Source organism: Podarcis muralis, chromosome 5 (assembly GCF_964188315.1).
Source record: "Podarcis muralis chromosome 5, rPodMur119.hap1.1, whole genome shotgun sequence".
In the NCBI taxonomy this organism is placed as follows: Eukaryota; Metazoa; Chordata; class Lepidosauria; order Squamata; family Lacertidae; genus Podarcis; species Podarcis muralis.
Genome location: NC_135659.1, coordinates 29,932,093 through 29,944,849, shown reverse-complemented (window position 1 = coordinate 29,944,849; position 12,757 = coordinate 29,932,093). Strand labels below are relative to the sequence as shown.

At 40.3% G+C, this 12,757-nt stretch overlaps 1 protein-coding gene across 6 annotated transcripts in view; it reads right to left on the bottom strand.

Annotated features, from left to right (window-relative positions):
• Window positions 1-6,762, bottom strand: part of HFM1 (helicase for meiosis 1) — a 55,944-nt gene extending 49,182 nt beyond the window's left edge. For 2 of the 6 annotated variants that reach the window (XM_028732818.2, XM_028732814.2), the window contains exons 1-4: window positions 5,656-5,760; window positions 5,335-5,429; window positions 3,800-3,912; window positions 1,957-1,999 (exon numbers count right to left, since the gene is read on the bottom strand). In XM_028732818.2, coding sequence (XP_028588651.2) covers window positions 1,957-1,999; window positions 3,800-3,912; window positions 5,335-5,396 — 218 coding nt within the window. In that variant the 5' untranslated portion in view covers window positions 5,397-5,429; window positions 5,656-5,760. Of the gene's footprint in view, window positions 1-1,956; window positions 2,000-3,799; window positions 3,913-5,334; window positions 5,430-5,655; window positions 5,761-5,957; window positions 6,115-6,656 lie in introns of those variants that run through there. The other 4 variants (XM_077928479.1, XM_028732816.2, XM_028732815.2 and 1 more) reach the window with 4 other exon arrangements.
• Window positions 6,763-12,757: the final 5,995 nt, after the last annotated feature.

Sequence of the window (12,757 nt, the reverse complement as noted above, 5' to 3'; positions counted from 1 at the left end):
TGATGCCAAGAACATGCAGTGGCTTTGCCTGCATATTTCAATATATGTCACAGAGTATACTGTGAGTGGGATACAGTATGCCAGGATACCTAGCAAAGCACCTTCACTCATACTGATCTAGACGACCCATATATTCACTGGATGAGGCCCCAGATGACCATGACATCATGGAAACAGGCCTTGCCCACAGTGGCACCATCCTTCTGGAACCCAGTCCCCATTTAAAGGTAAAGGTAAAGGTAAAGGTACCCCTGCCCGTACGGGCCAGTCATGCCAGACTCTAGGGTTGTGCACTCATCTCACTCTATAGGCCGGGAGCCAGCGCTGTCCGCAGACACTTCCGGGTCACGTGGCCAGCGTGACGAAGCTACTCTGGCGAGCCAGAGCCGCACACGGAAATGCCGTTTACCTTCCCGCCAGTAAGCGGTCCCTATTTATCTACTTGCACCCGGGGGTGCTTTCGAACTGCTAGGTTGGCAGGCGCTGGGACCGAGCAACGGGAGCGCACCCCACCGCGGGGATTCGAACCGCCGACCATGCGATCGGCAAGTCCTAGGTGCTGAGATTTTACCCACAGCGCCACCCGCGTCCCCATAGTCCCCATTTAGGAAGCATCAAATGTGGTATGTTTTTAAAACCCATTTCTTTATTCAGGCTTTCTCTGGTTGTTGAAAACATTTTTTCCCCAGATTGTGCTGATTGGTTCTGTGATTTAGCATTTTACTATGCATCTGAGAAATAGGGAACACCAGGCCCAGGTGACAAAGACCTTCAGCCTTCACAACTAACCCCAGGTCCCATCCATCCATGGCCCTATTTTGAACCTTGTGTCTTTGCCTTGCTGGAATGTGTACTTGAGCTCTGATGATGCTCTTGCTCGTCTGGATGGAGGGTCAAGAGAAGCGTGCGAGTGTGTGCAGATACTAGCCAACTGCACAAAAGTAAGATGTGCATTCATACCTCTGCCTACCTTTGCCTCTGGCCACACCCACCACTGGCATGTGGCCCTTAGAAGATTGCCTAGAAAGGAAAGCATCCCTCAGGCTAAAAAAAAAGCTTCCCTGGTGTATCTCTTTGATTTTTGCTGTGATTTTATGACTTTACTTTTTCTTGCAAACTGCATAGAGTTGTTTTACGTTAAGTGGCATTTTAGTTGTATGTATAAATAAATAAATATAAAAATAAACATCTGGACAGGAATAATTCAAGAAGAATGGAAAAGTAGCCAGGGTGCAACAATCTTTCCCTTTCAAAGAGCTGCTTACTTGTAGTTCATTGCTTGTTAGTTCTCACTTTCAATATTTGTGGTAATAGTCATTAATTAAAGAAAACCCACTGGATTCTACACATCCAAAAAGAGGAGCAACATATCTGAAATGGGCTGAGAATCAGCATTCATTGTCACCTAGATAGCTTTCAAGTAGACTCAAAATATCTTAGAGTTAACTGAACTTTCAGGACGCATTTCTGAAAAGTACAGTTCTAGTCTGCTGCAACAAACTGGCAAAGAGTGAAGTCCACTCCTATTAAAGCAATGATTATCCTGTGATTGATTCTTAAAGGAGTTGGATTACATGCATGTCCTGTGACAGCTTAAAGTATAAAAATAAACTAGTATATCTGTGAGCTGCCAAGGACCATGTCTTTGTATGGAATTTTAAGAGTGTGTTTGGTAGTACATCAGCTGCCTCTTAACTAAAGTAATAAACTAAATCCTGTGTTTAAATCCTTGTAAAAAAGGGTTGTGCCTAGAGCAAATCTAATTACTGTATTAAAACACCGCCGAAAGGAACTATCCTAGTTTTCTCACATTCAAAAGAATATTAACACAATTGCCTGGAGCCCTATTAAGCACTTTCATTTCAAAGATCAAAAACTGAGTCTTTGACAAATGTATCTAAAATAATATGGTTCTGATATTTGATGAATTATTATAATTGGCTTTAAAAAGCCTACCTTTTCCTGAATGTTGAGCAGGCACTTTCATCACCATCTTCTTCTGGAAAATTAATTAATAGTTTATTTTTTTAAAGGTTTTCTACAAGACAGTTAACAAGCTCTGTTTTCATATTAATCAAGGTCATAGAGGAACAATGGGACCAACTCCCGACTATTGGCCTGAAAATAACTTATCTGCCTCCACTAACTGAATTCCTATAGGCTTTGCCTGGTAGAATTCATCGCAAAGTAATCATGTAGAATATTTAGGATTTTATCCCTTAGTAATGCTCTTAAAAGAGGGCAAGTCATTTGCTCTGTGCAAGCTACTTGCAAAAGGAAAAGAAATGTAGAATACAATGGCTACCAAGAAGTTGATTCAACAAAACATGCATAAAATAAAATAAATTTCATGTCACTATTCTCAATGTTTTCTTGCGCTTTCTCAGCTTGACAATCCTTAAAATCCCTCATTTATTATGGTCATGCACAGGCCCCGATATCTGGCCTATACAGTATTTATATTGGTGTTTTTTAAAATAAAAAATCCTGATCTGTTCCAGAGTCACCCTGTATTTTCTCTCTGCTTCACTCTGTCATCAGCTCCAGAGCTACTCTGTATAAAATTGAATTGTGTTCCCTCATTCACTACAATGGAGAAGCTTTTCCTCCTTTTGACCAAAGTGTATGCCATGTAGAGATACAGAATCCCCTTCAAAGTGGATTAAACTTGCCAAATTGCATCCAAATATGTCCAGGAGATTTTTGTGAGGGGAAGTAAAAGTGATTCACTTTAATCCATAATCCCTTTGGGTGGAGGCTATCTGTTCCTTACCTTAAAGTACCGTATTTTTCGCTCTATAACACGCACCCGACCATAACACGCACGTAGTTTTTAGAGGAGGAAAATCCATAGGCATGCCACCCGTAGGCATTCCCTCCATAACACGCAAAGACATTTCCCCTTACTTTCTAGGAGGAAAAAAGTGAGTGTTATGGTGCAAAAAATACGGTAATTTAAGAGGTGACTGAGTGAAATGCATTCTTGCTTCTGTATTGTTTTAAAAATGGCACCTTCATGTTGACCTAAGCGCTCTGTGGTAAGCCTTGTTTTCTCCAATAAGCTATGGGCCTATTGCCTACAATACTGCTTGTAGGGTTGCAAAGAGCTCTGAACTTTTTTGTTGTATGAGAAAAACAGATTTTTTTTTAAAAAAAATACTTAAATGAAATTTTAATTTCTTTTCTTCTTCTTTTTAATCCTCCATTGCTGTGCCTAACCACAAAAGCAACCCCATAGTAGTACTTCAGTGTTCTGTAGATAACATTTTGGATAGCTTCCTTCCTGGAGCAAATGACAACCTGAGAGGGAGGTATTTTCATCCTATGCTGAATAGCAACTTGGGGTTGGTAAGCCATTATGATGCACCCAGCACCATGGCTGTTATTCTTTTTAAAGAAAAGATGTGTGAAATACAGTCATGCATTTTCACATATGGTCTATAGCCCATGATTCAACATACTTCAGTAAAAGTAGGCATTGCCCCCCTCAAATTAAAGTGAGTAATTGAATATTACCGTATTTTTCTGTGTATAAGGCAATGGTTTTTTGCTTTAAAAAAAAAAAAGTTCAAAAATTGGGGCGTGATCTTATACATGGATGTTGAATGCACAGAGGTCCAGGCTCTGGCTCTTGAAATATGCCATCCTAATTTTGGTAACCTTAACTATTTTAAAATATTGATTTTGTGTTCAAAAAAATAGAGGTCGTCTGATACATGGGGGTCTTATACACGGAAAAATACAGCAGTTTTTAAATTCCATACTTCCTCTTATTAAAACTAATCGCAAAACATTCTACCTTTTTGGCTATTCCCTCCCAATTCCATTTGTAGCTGCTGAGTAGGTGGAATTTCAAACGCAGACGGAACAGGTGCAAGATACCAGTCTGTTGGCTCTTCATTTTCTAGATATCTGTTTCCAACATATTAACATGAAGCGAAAAAACATTAAGTGTTTCCAACCAAATTAATGACAACCCGCAGAAGAACATATTGACTGTTGTGTCACTTCTAAATTATCCCTTTTAACATTACACTTGGGGGTGGGGGAACGTGTTATATTTTAAATGTAAGACTTCTGTTAACCCTCCTCAGTTTAATGAGAATTTGGTATGCTTTGGGACACAACCAAAGCAGATAGCCAATGTTTCCTCTCCTCCGACAGAAGTCGGTAAAACAGGGGGAGAGAGAGACAATTATTTTTAGATTCTCATTCCCCACTGAACCCCCCAACCTGCTCTGGATAGGGCTGCCATTTCAAAGGCAGAACTGACGTCTGGTGGGAATTTTGGGGTGTCTTGCTTTTTACTTTTTGAAATATGGCAACCCTAGCTCTGGAGGCTAGAGCAGATTTGGGTGGGGTTGGAGGGAACAGAAGAAATAAGCAAAACTGCATCCCTTTCCCCCATTTTGCTCCTGGATGTCAGCAAAGGGAAAACATCTGATATCACCCTAGGGCTCCTAATAAGCTGAGATGCCCTGCTGCTATGTTATCTTGCACAACTAACTTACGTTATCATAATCATTTGCTACAGAAACTTTTTTGAAAAAAACATAGCAACAAACAAAACAAAACAAATGCAAGGTAATTAAATAAATTGTTATTGTAAAATATTCTAGGGGCCTACCCGCCACTATGTATATTCTTTGGAATATAGAGATAGGTAGCTCCTTGAATATTTTACAATAACAATTTATTTAATTAACTTGCATTTGTTTTGTTTTGTTATTCTTTGAAATATAGAGGACTGAGAGAATTAGGAAAGGAGAAGCTTATTTATTATGGTTCGTTGAAAATAAAAACCTTTAGTAAAGGCGAAAGATTGATACAATCTGAAGAGAGACCAGAGTTAATAGAAACAATATGAACTGCAGCAATATAAGAACAAGACAAAAATCAAGGAGTTAGGAAACCACTATGATCAAATTTATAAATTTGGAAATAACTGGAATTATTTTTATATTAATTGGAATTTGTATAATTTTAAAATGTGTTTTTTTGGGGGGAGGATTATTGGGTTGTTGTTTTTATTTTGAATATATATTTTGTGGTTTTATATTTTGATTTTGTTCTGTGAACCGCCCTGAGACCTCTGGGTATAGGGTGGTATATGAGTAATAATAATAATAATAATAATAATAATAATAATATTGGCAAAACTGTGACAATATTGGGTAAATATTTGAAAATTAATAAAAAATATTATTATTTTTAAAACAAAAAACCTTTATCTCATTTTACAGAAAACATATTAGAGCCAGAAAACATTCCCTCGACTTCTACCACTGCCAAATCACAGGGACAATTTGTGGGAGACTGCCGCAAGAAACTTACTTTTGCTTTGTACCTGGTCCTTCAAAAAACAAATTATCCAAAGAAAAGGCAGGGTCTGTCATTGTATTAAGACGAGAGGTGAATTATCAGAAAAGCTGCAAAAGACAATGACAACTATAATTATTTCAATATACTGACAAAGGAATACCAGCTTTTTCATGATCAAGGTGTCTCCCCTGCCAGGTAAGTATACCAGCTTTTTCAACCCGATAAGGATATTATTATTTTTATAACATTGTATTTTTTATTATTATATTATATTCTTTAGAACTCCCACTGGAGGAAGCCTTAAATTCAAAGATCCCCCGTGTCATTTTTCACCTCAGAGCAAAATCAGAACAGAGTGGCAGGCAGCCATTTTGAAATTCCATATATTTTGCCAACTGACTTGGTTGACACCTTTGCACAAGTGTGTGTGTGTGTGTGTGTGTGTGTGTATACATGCATATATTATACACACACACACATATATCTCTTGGCAAAACAGCCCTTTTCTTGGCTGAAGAAGACAATGTTTGTCCTTGTGGGACATGCAACTCCCATCCATCCAAAGTGGATTTACGAGCTCTAAAGGAAGGACTGCTTAAAGCAGCACCCCATGAATTAAAATGGCCGTTTTGTACCATGGCCTATGTCTGTAGGCTGTGTCCGGCTCCGTATATTTGGCCAAGCGGAGCGCCTAGGCTGCAACCTTCCCTTCTCACCCCAAGCGGGGAACGTTAAAATCAAATGTTCCCTCAGGTTGTTTCCTTAAGTCTCTACTAGCAGCCTGAAATAGTGAAAGCTGAGGAGAACAGGCCAGCCACTCCAAATCACAGTTTGTCCTCCAACAACATGGACGCTGCCGGCTGTCTTATTACTAGAGGGAAGAAAGATTGCCGCTTTTCAAGGAGCTTTTATCAGCAGTCAAAGGCAAAGAAAAGAGGGAATGCCCTCATAAAAGCAGAGAGGGAAATTAAGTTCTTTAGCCGAGGCTGTTCTTTCCCTTATTATATAAACAAAGGGAAAGAAGGCAAAATATGTAGGGTTGCCGTATCTCCAAATGTAGAATAAAAAATTTCGCTCTTAAATTGTTGAGTGGTTGTTGTTTTTCTTTTTTAAGGGAATCAAAGTTGTTGAGCTTATTTTCTCTTTAGTAAAATCTACAAGAATTTTTGAGTTTTGGAGCTTTGGGGGGGTGCATTTTTTTATTTAACCTCCATTTCCTCCCCAAAAATAATGCAGGGTGCGATTTCTGGAGGCGAATTTACCCTATTTCGACCACTTTGTCAATTAACCGTTTAGCAGGAGAGCTAGGAGTATTTTACTAGCTAGAAAAATACCATTTGTCTGGCACGGCAGGATTCGAAGAGCAAACATGGGTCATATGAAAAGGCACTTCTAACGCGCCCAGGATAGTGGAATACAGAATTATACACTTGGTGATTGAAACAGACTGTAGCCTTATGAGGCTTTGCCCTCGGATGGGAAAGGCCAATGCACCAAGAAATGTAGCCTTATGAGGCTTTGCCCTCGGGTGGGGAAAATATTGCGCCCGGGAAAGGGAAGTGGGAGTCAACAGACACTCAAGGAATAGTTTCGGAGAAAAGGCTTTTATTTCTACCATCCATGAACTGGTAGAAGGAGCAAGTGTGATAGTCCACAAAAGCATGCACGAGTTCACAGTGATGTGCACAAACATATATACCCATCCAGTTCCCTCCTCCTTTCTCCTCCTTCTTCCAGAGTCCTGCCCCATGTTGAGGTTCCTGAGCATGTACAGAAAGCTGTCTTGGGACTATTGTGGGCTCTTGGCAGAAAAGGGGGTGAGGGGGTTTTCAGAGTGTTCCCATTGTTTCATTCTTGTGCTTTGGCATGGTTCCCGGAGAGAAAGCAAGTTGCAATGTGGTTCTGAGAAAGGCCTGAGAAGACAATGGGCTCTGTTCTCTACCTTGTTGCAATCTTTTTAGTTACAGCAAGCGGAATGTTTCTGATGCTTAGCTGCTGAGAAAATGATTTTGAAAAGCTTTGAGAAGCTTTGAGCCTGCTTGGGGGGGGGTGACTTCGGGCCTAGGTGAGGTCACCTGTCCTCACCTTCCTTCAAGACTTGGCCCCAAATGCAACACCTGTGCTCCTTCACGCTCCCTCCCTTATAGTTACTTTTAACCATTTGTCCCCATTTCAGTCTTTTTAAGCATGTATGCTATCAACGCCTCTCAGCAGCAGCAGCAGCAGCAACAACAACAACTTTGTTCCCCCCCTGAAAAATATGGCAACCTGCATCCCATGCAGTTTAAGTCATAAATGTACTCCATTCTTCTTGATATATATGGGTGTTCCATCGAGCTAGAAGCATAGTACCTTCAAATCAGTCTGCAGTTGTTTCACATAGCAGCAGGCTATTTTGAATTTATTGTTATATGTACCTAGTTTTGCGCGGCGTGTTGGATTCTTCATGAAGATGCATAGCTGTCAACCCAACTGTGTGTGCGCGTGCACTTAGATTTATTAAGCCAAATATCTTACAGTTACCACTCCCACCTGGACAGAAAAGTTGCTGAGCTTTTTTTTTCTTAGCAAAATCGCAAAAAAAAACACCCCATTTTTGAGTTGTTATTTTTGGAGGGAGGCGGGGAGTCAGCAAAAACTATTTTACTGATTTCTGCCCGGACACTGCTGTCTACTGCAGTATTCCATATTGACTGCAGTATTCCATATCCATATCTGGGAAATTCAGGATGTATGGCAACCCTAGAAAGTGTTCCTGATGACAAGGAGTTGTTCAGGATGCTGGAGAACAAAAAACCTGAACTATTTTGAAATCTGTTACATTTTTATATTTTATGAACTCCACAGCTAATAAAACATTATAAACTTACTCTTTTATAAAACAAAACACAAAAACAAAATAAAGTTATGATGTATATAAATTCTCTGGACACAATCCTGTCAGAGTTAAGCACCTTTAAGCCATTGATCTCATGGTGAGAGTGAAGCATGAGTTTAAAAAGTCTCAGCTGAAATCCATGGGATGTAAAAGTGCTTAACTTTGACTGGATCGTGTCCACTGTAGTTTCAGACAGCAGTTGCCTTTTTTCTTTTTCTACCTTCAGAAAGGGTGCTCTCCAATTCTTTTGGCCTCAGGCAAGTTTCCATCTTCGTCTGCAACATCTGCTTTTAGCTGACCAGACTTTAAAGATTAAAAGGAGTATACAAACTGTTCAGGTTTTTTTAGAGCTCTTTTTTTTCCTCCCTCAGAGTCTCTTCCCAAGATGTCATCTCCCTCAACACACGGAAATCACATAAAATATATAGCAAAGCAGCCTCTCAACAGCTCTGAGACAGTTTAATTTTTGATTTCCCCCAAGCCTAACATCTGATCAGCCATATGTTTTGAGTCTTTTTGACTCACAGAGATCACATAACAAGCCATAAACCTGTATGTTCAGGAGCAATGTTACCAGAAAAATCACGAACACCAGACAGTCATGGGTCAATGGTCCATGCAACAATAGGAGGAGACATGTCCCATTCGAGTACAAATTTGTTAAAAGCCTGAGAAGTTCTGAAGAAGTTTCCCACTGAGTAAAGAAACACAGGCTCTTTTCAACACCAAAAAACACTGATTGAGTTATAATGACAACAAAATAAATGAGAAATGGGACCTTTAACAGGATCATTTCCTTCTCGTGCAGATAATTACTAGGTAGCAGTTATTGTTATGGTGTCATATGAACATATGATGACATTGTCTGATAACCAGCATCTTAGAAAAAACATGTACTCTCTCCCACCCTTGAAATTCTCCGCCTCTATTCCCCTCATCTGTGGGAGACCCTTGTCTTGGGTTGCTATATTTCAAAAAGTAAAAACCAGGACACCCCGAAAGTTGTTCAGCTATTTTTAGGAAGACCCCAAAATGTTGTTGACCTTTTTTTAAAAAAAAAGAAAGCAAGCATGATTTTTCGATTAACTTGTCTAAGATCCAGGACAAAGCCCCACCTTTCAGAAGTCCCCCCCAGACGTCAATTCTGCCTTTGAAATCCGGGCATTTTCTGGGGAAATCAGCCCTAAACTAAGTGTTACACATAACTGTTTTGAAATAGTTGGGTGTTTTTCCTCCCTGCATGTTTATACAGTAATGGGCGATTGTTGGTATGCTGAGATTTTTCTTAGAAAACGTATGGCAGCCCTACTTAAAAGTTTAAAGCGCTATTTCGTGTAGCCAATATGTCCAAATTGCAACATGACCTCGGGTATAAGCAAACTCCCCCCCACCCCACCCTATCAAAAATTGCTGGCAAGGGAGAAGGGAGTAACTATTTGCACTCTGCGGCTATGGGAGAAAACCTGCAAACTAGGAGAATCCCTTGCCTGCTTTTTTCCTTCTCCAGTGGAGTGTTGCTACCTGAATAGCTTTTCTCCAGTTTGTCTTCTTCTGAACGCTCAGGCCCTGTTTTGTTTTGGGGTTTTTTAATGACCCATTTGTTGGTGAGAACTTCAGTACATAACACCATTCTTCCAAGTTTCTTTTAAAACGAAAAACAGCAACTCAAGTCAAGGAGAAAAAAATTAAAAATTTAGTTCCCTGCATTTTTTTTACAGCTCCTACAAGAAATAAAATGCAAGCAATACAGTTCATTTGCTTGGATGAAAAAGGGAGTGATCTTCTCCCTGTTTCCATTTAAAAAAAAGATGTTTACTGACCTTATTACCCGGCCTTTGATCGCTGTGTCCTGCAAACACTTATGCACTTGAACAAGCTTACGCATGCAAATAGTTCTCCTGAAGTTAGTCAAGTGCATAAGCGTTTGCCAAATTGGGCCCTAAGAGAACTAAATACAGGTCCCTCTGGACCCCACCAATACTGTTTGTATGTCAGCCAGAGGGAATCTCCCAGGAGTGATGCGACATTCTCCTCTCCAGAGGCTGAGCACACATTTTATGCAGCACTGCACTAACTCATGCCCACTTAGGAAATCCAAGTTTGGAAGCCAGTATTCTAAATGGCTTTGAGTTCATTCTATTTCTCATTTTTAGGACCCCCCCCACTAGGGCTGCCATATGACTGGATTTTCCTGGACATTACTGGGATTTCAAAGGTGGAATTGACGTCCAGGGGGGATTTCTGAAAGGCGGCGCTCTGTCCTCGATCTAAGACGAGCCCATCAAAATATTGCGCTTTTTTGTAAAAAAAGAGAAAAGCTTAACAATTGAGGGGTTTCAAAAAAAAATAAAAAATGGCAACCTACACTTTTCTACATTCTCTGTCAAAATTGGCCCCTCCAAGCTAACAGCTAAAATATACCTTTCTGACTGTAAAACATATTTCTCTCAAGTAATACATTAAGCCATATTAATACTAATAAAATGATAAACCACAGACAAGTTGAACTCACAAATAACAGGAAAGCACAATGTTCAGAACCATTGTCCATGGCCAATTGTTATTTTCGAGGCACAAGTTTCCCAATACACCAGGCCTGCACAAAACAATTGTGTTTTTTTTAAAAAAAAAAAAATCTAAAATGTGTATGCTGTGCCCAGATCCGCCAGCAGGCCATGGAGGACCACCTCACCAACAGGAGGAGCTGTGGTGATCGATGGTGCCCAGCAAAACATCACTACATTCATTTTAAAGAAGACTCACCATCTTGCACTTCACTGCATCAACATTGGGTAATATGCTATTTTATGCTGAATTTGTGAATTTGTGTCCCTGCCACCACCACCTTATCATGTTATCCACAGATCAGCACGGGTGGCACTGTGGTCTAAACCACTGAACCTCTTGGGCTTGCCGATCACAAGGTTGGTGGTTCGAATCCCCGCAACGGGGTGAGCTCCCGCTGTTCAGTCCCAGCTCCTGCCAACCTAGCAGTTCGAAAGCACCTCAGAAATTACAAGTAGATAAATAGGTACCGCTCCGGCGGGAAGGTAAATGGTGTTTCCATGCGCTGCTCTGGTGTCGGTGTTCTGTTGCGCCAGAAGCGGCTTAGTCATAGTGGCCACATGACCCAGAAAAACTGTCTGTGGACAAACGCTGGCTGCCTCAGCCTGTAAAGTCAGATGAGCGCCGCATCCCCAGTCGTTCGTGACTGGACTTAACTGTCAGGGTACCTTTACGTTTATATTTGCAATGCCTAACAAAGAAAGCTTGTGAGAAAATCCAAATTAAACGGGGAGGACATTCAGGCTGTCACTTGGATGACGACATTGTGTGGATGCAAAAAGCATGCATACATGGGATGCTTAGGATCTGTTTTAAACTGCTGTGTGTATCTAAAAAAACCCAACCAACTACTAGTGTTCATGGAGTATCACCTACCTGTGTGGATGTTCTTTGTATTCTTGCAGTGCTGGAAAGAATTCTAGTTCTCAACTTGATTAACCCCAAGAGAGATTTGTCATTTGATGCTTTCCTAATGCCCTGAAATCTAAGCCATCCCCCATCTAAGCCATCTATGGTGAAAAAATTAGATCCACAATTGTACTCCTTAGAGTGCAGGTGTGAGTGAAGATGGTTCAAACCCAGAAGTAGTTTTTAGTCAATTTAGAAAAGAAAAACAGTTTATTCTGAGTCAGGTCACTTGGAATTTTAAATATAATAAAAGAAAATGTTCTATATCTCTTACTATGGCACTGGCGCCCACTTGAGAGGTGCGAGAACTGAGTTCCAGTGAGTTCCAGCTGGGAAAAAAAACCTGGTCTCAAGAGACAATGGAGTGAACCTCTGGGGGTGAAGTGATGTATGATCAAGTTAAGATTCCTGCACTACAAGAAGGTTGGACTAGATGACCCTTGGGATCCCTTCCAAGTCTAAAATTCTAGGATTCTATATATTTTGCCCTGGCATCTAATTTTCTATCTGCATGGATATCTTTGGAAGAGCATACAGTCTTGTGAGCCCCATAGTTCTGTGAGCATGTATATGTATTTTTTAAATGCCTGTAACTATATGTGCACATTTCAAGTGGGCAATTTACCCAAAAGAAAGTAAGTGCTCCATTTTAGCATTCATGCTTGGGGATATTCTAAATTAAAAGAAAATAGCTGACTGAAACTTCGGGAGATCACACCATCAAGGATCTACTTGTGTTCAAATCCCTGCAGCGATTTTGGCAAAATACAGCGAAGATACTTGGCTAAACACTCTCAATGTAGCCTCAAAGTAGCACAACTGCCTTGGTGACAGCAAAGGACCAAAGAAAAACAACATGATGCAAAAGGAAAGAGAAACTCTGTCATATTAAATTTCTGATAAAAACAGAAGAGGTTATGAACACAGCAGAAGAATGAGGTACGTCGACGCTACCAAAAGGAAATGGAGCTGGAAACGAAACACTTTTATAACAAGATGACTGCTGACAACACTACAGAAAGTAGGTGACAGCATTTCAAAGTCAAGACATGCTACATACTTGCTGATGTGTTTACAACACAG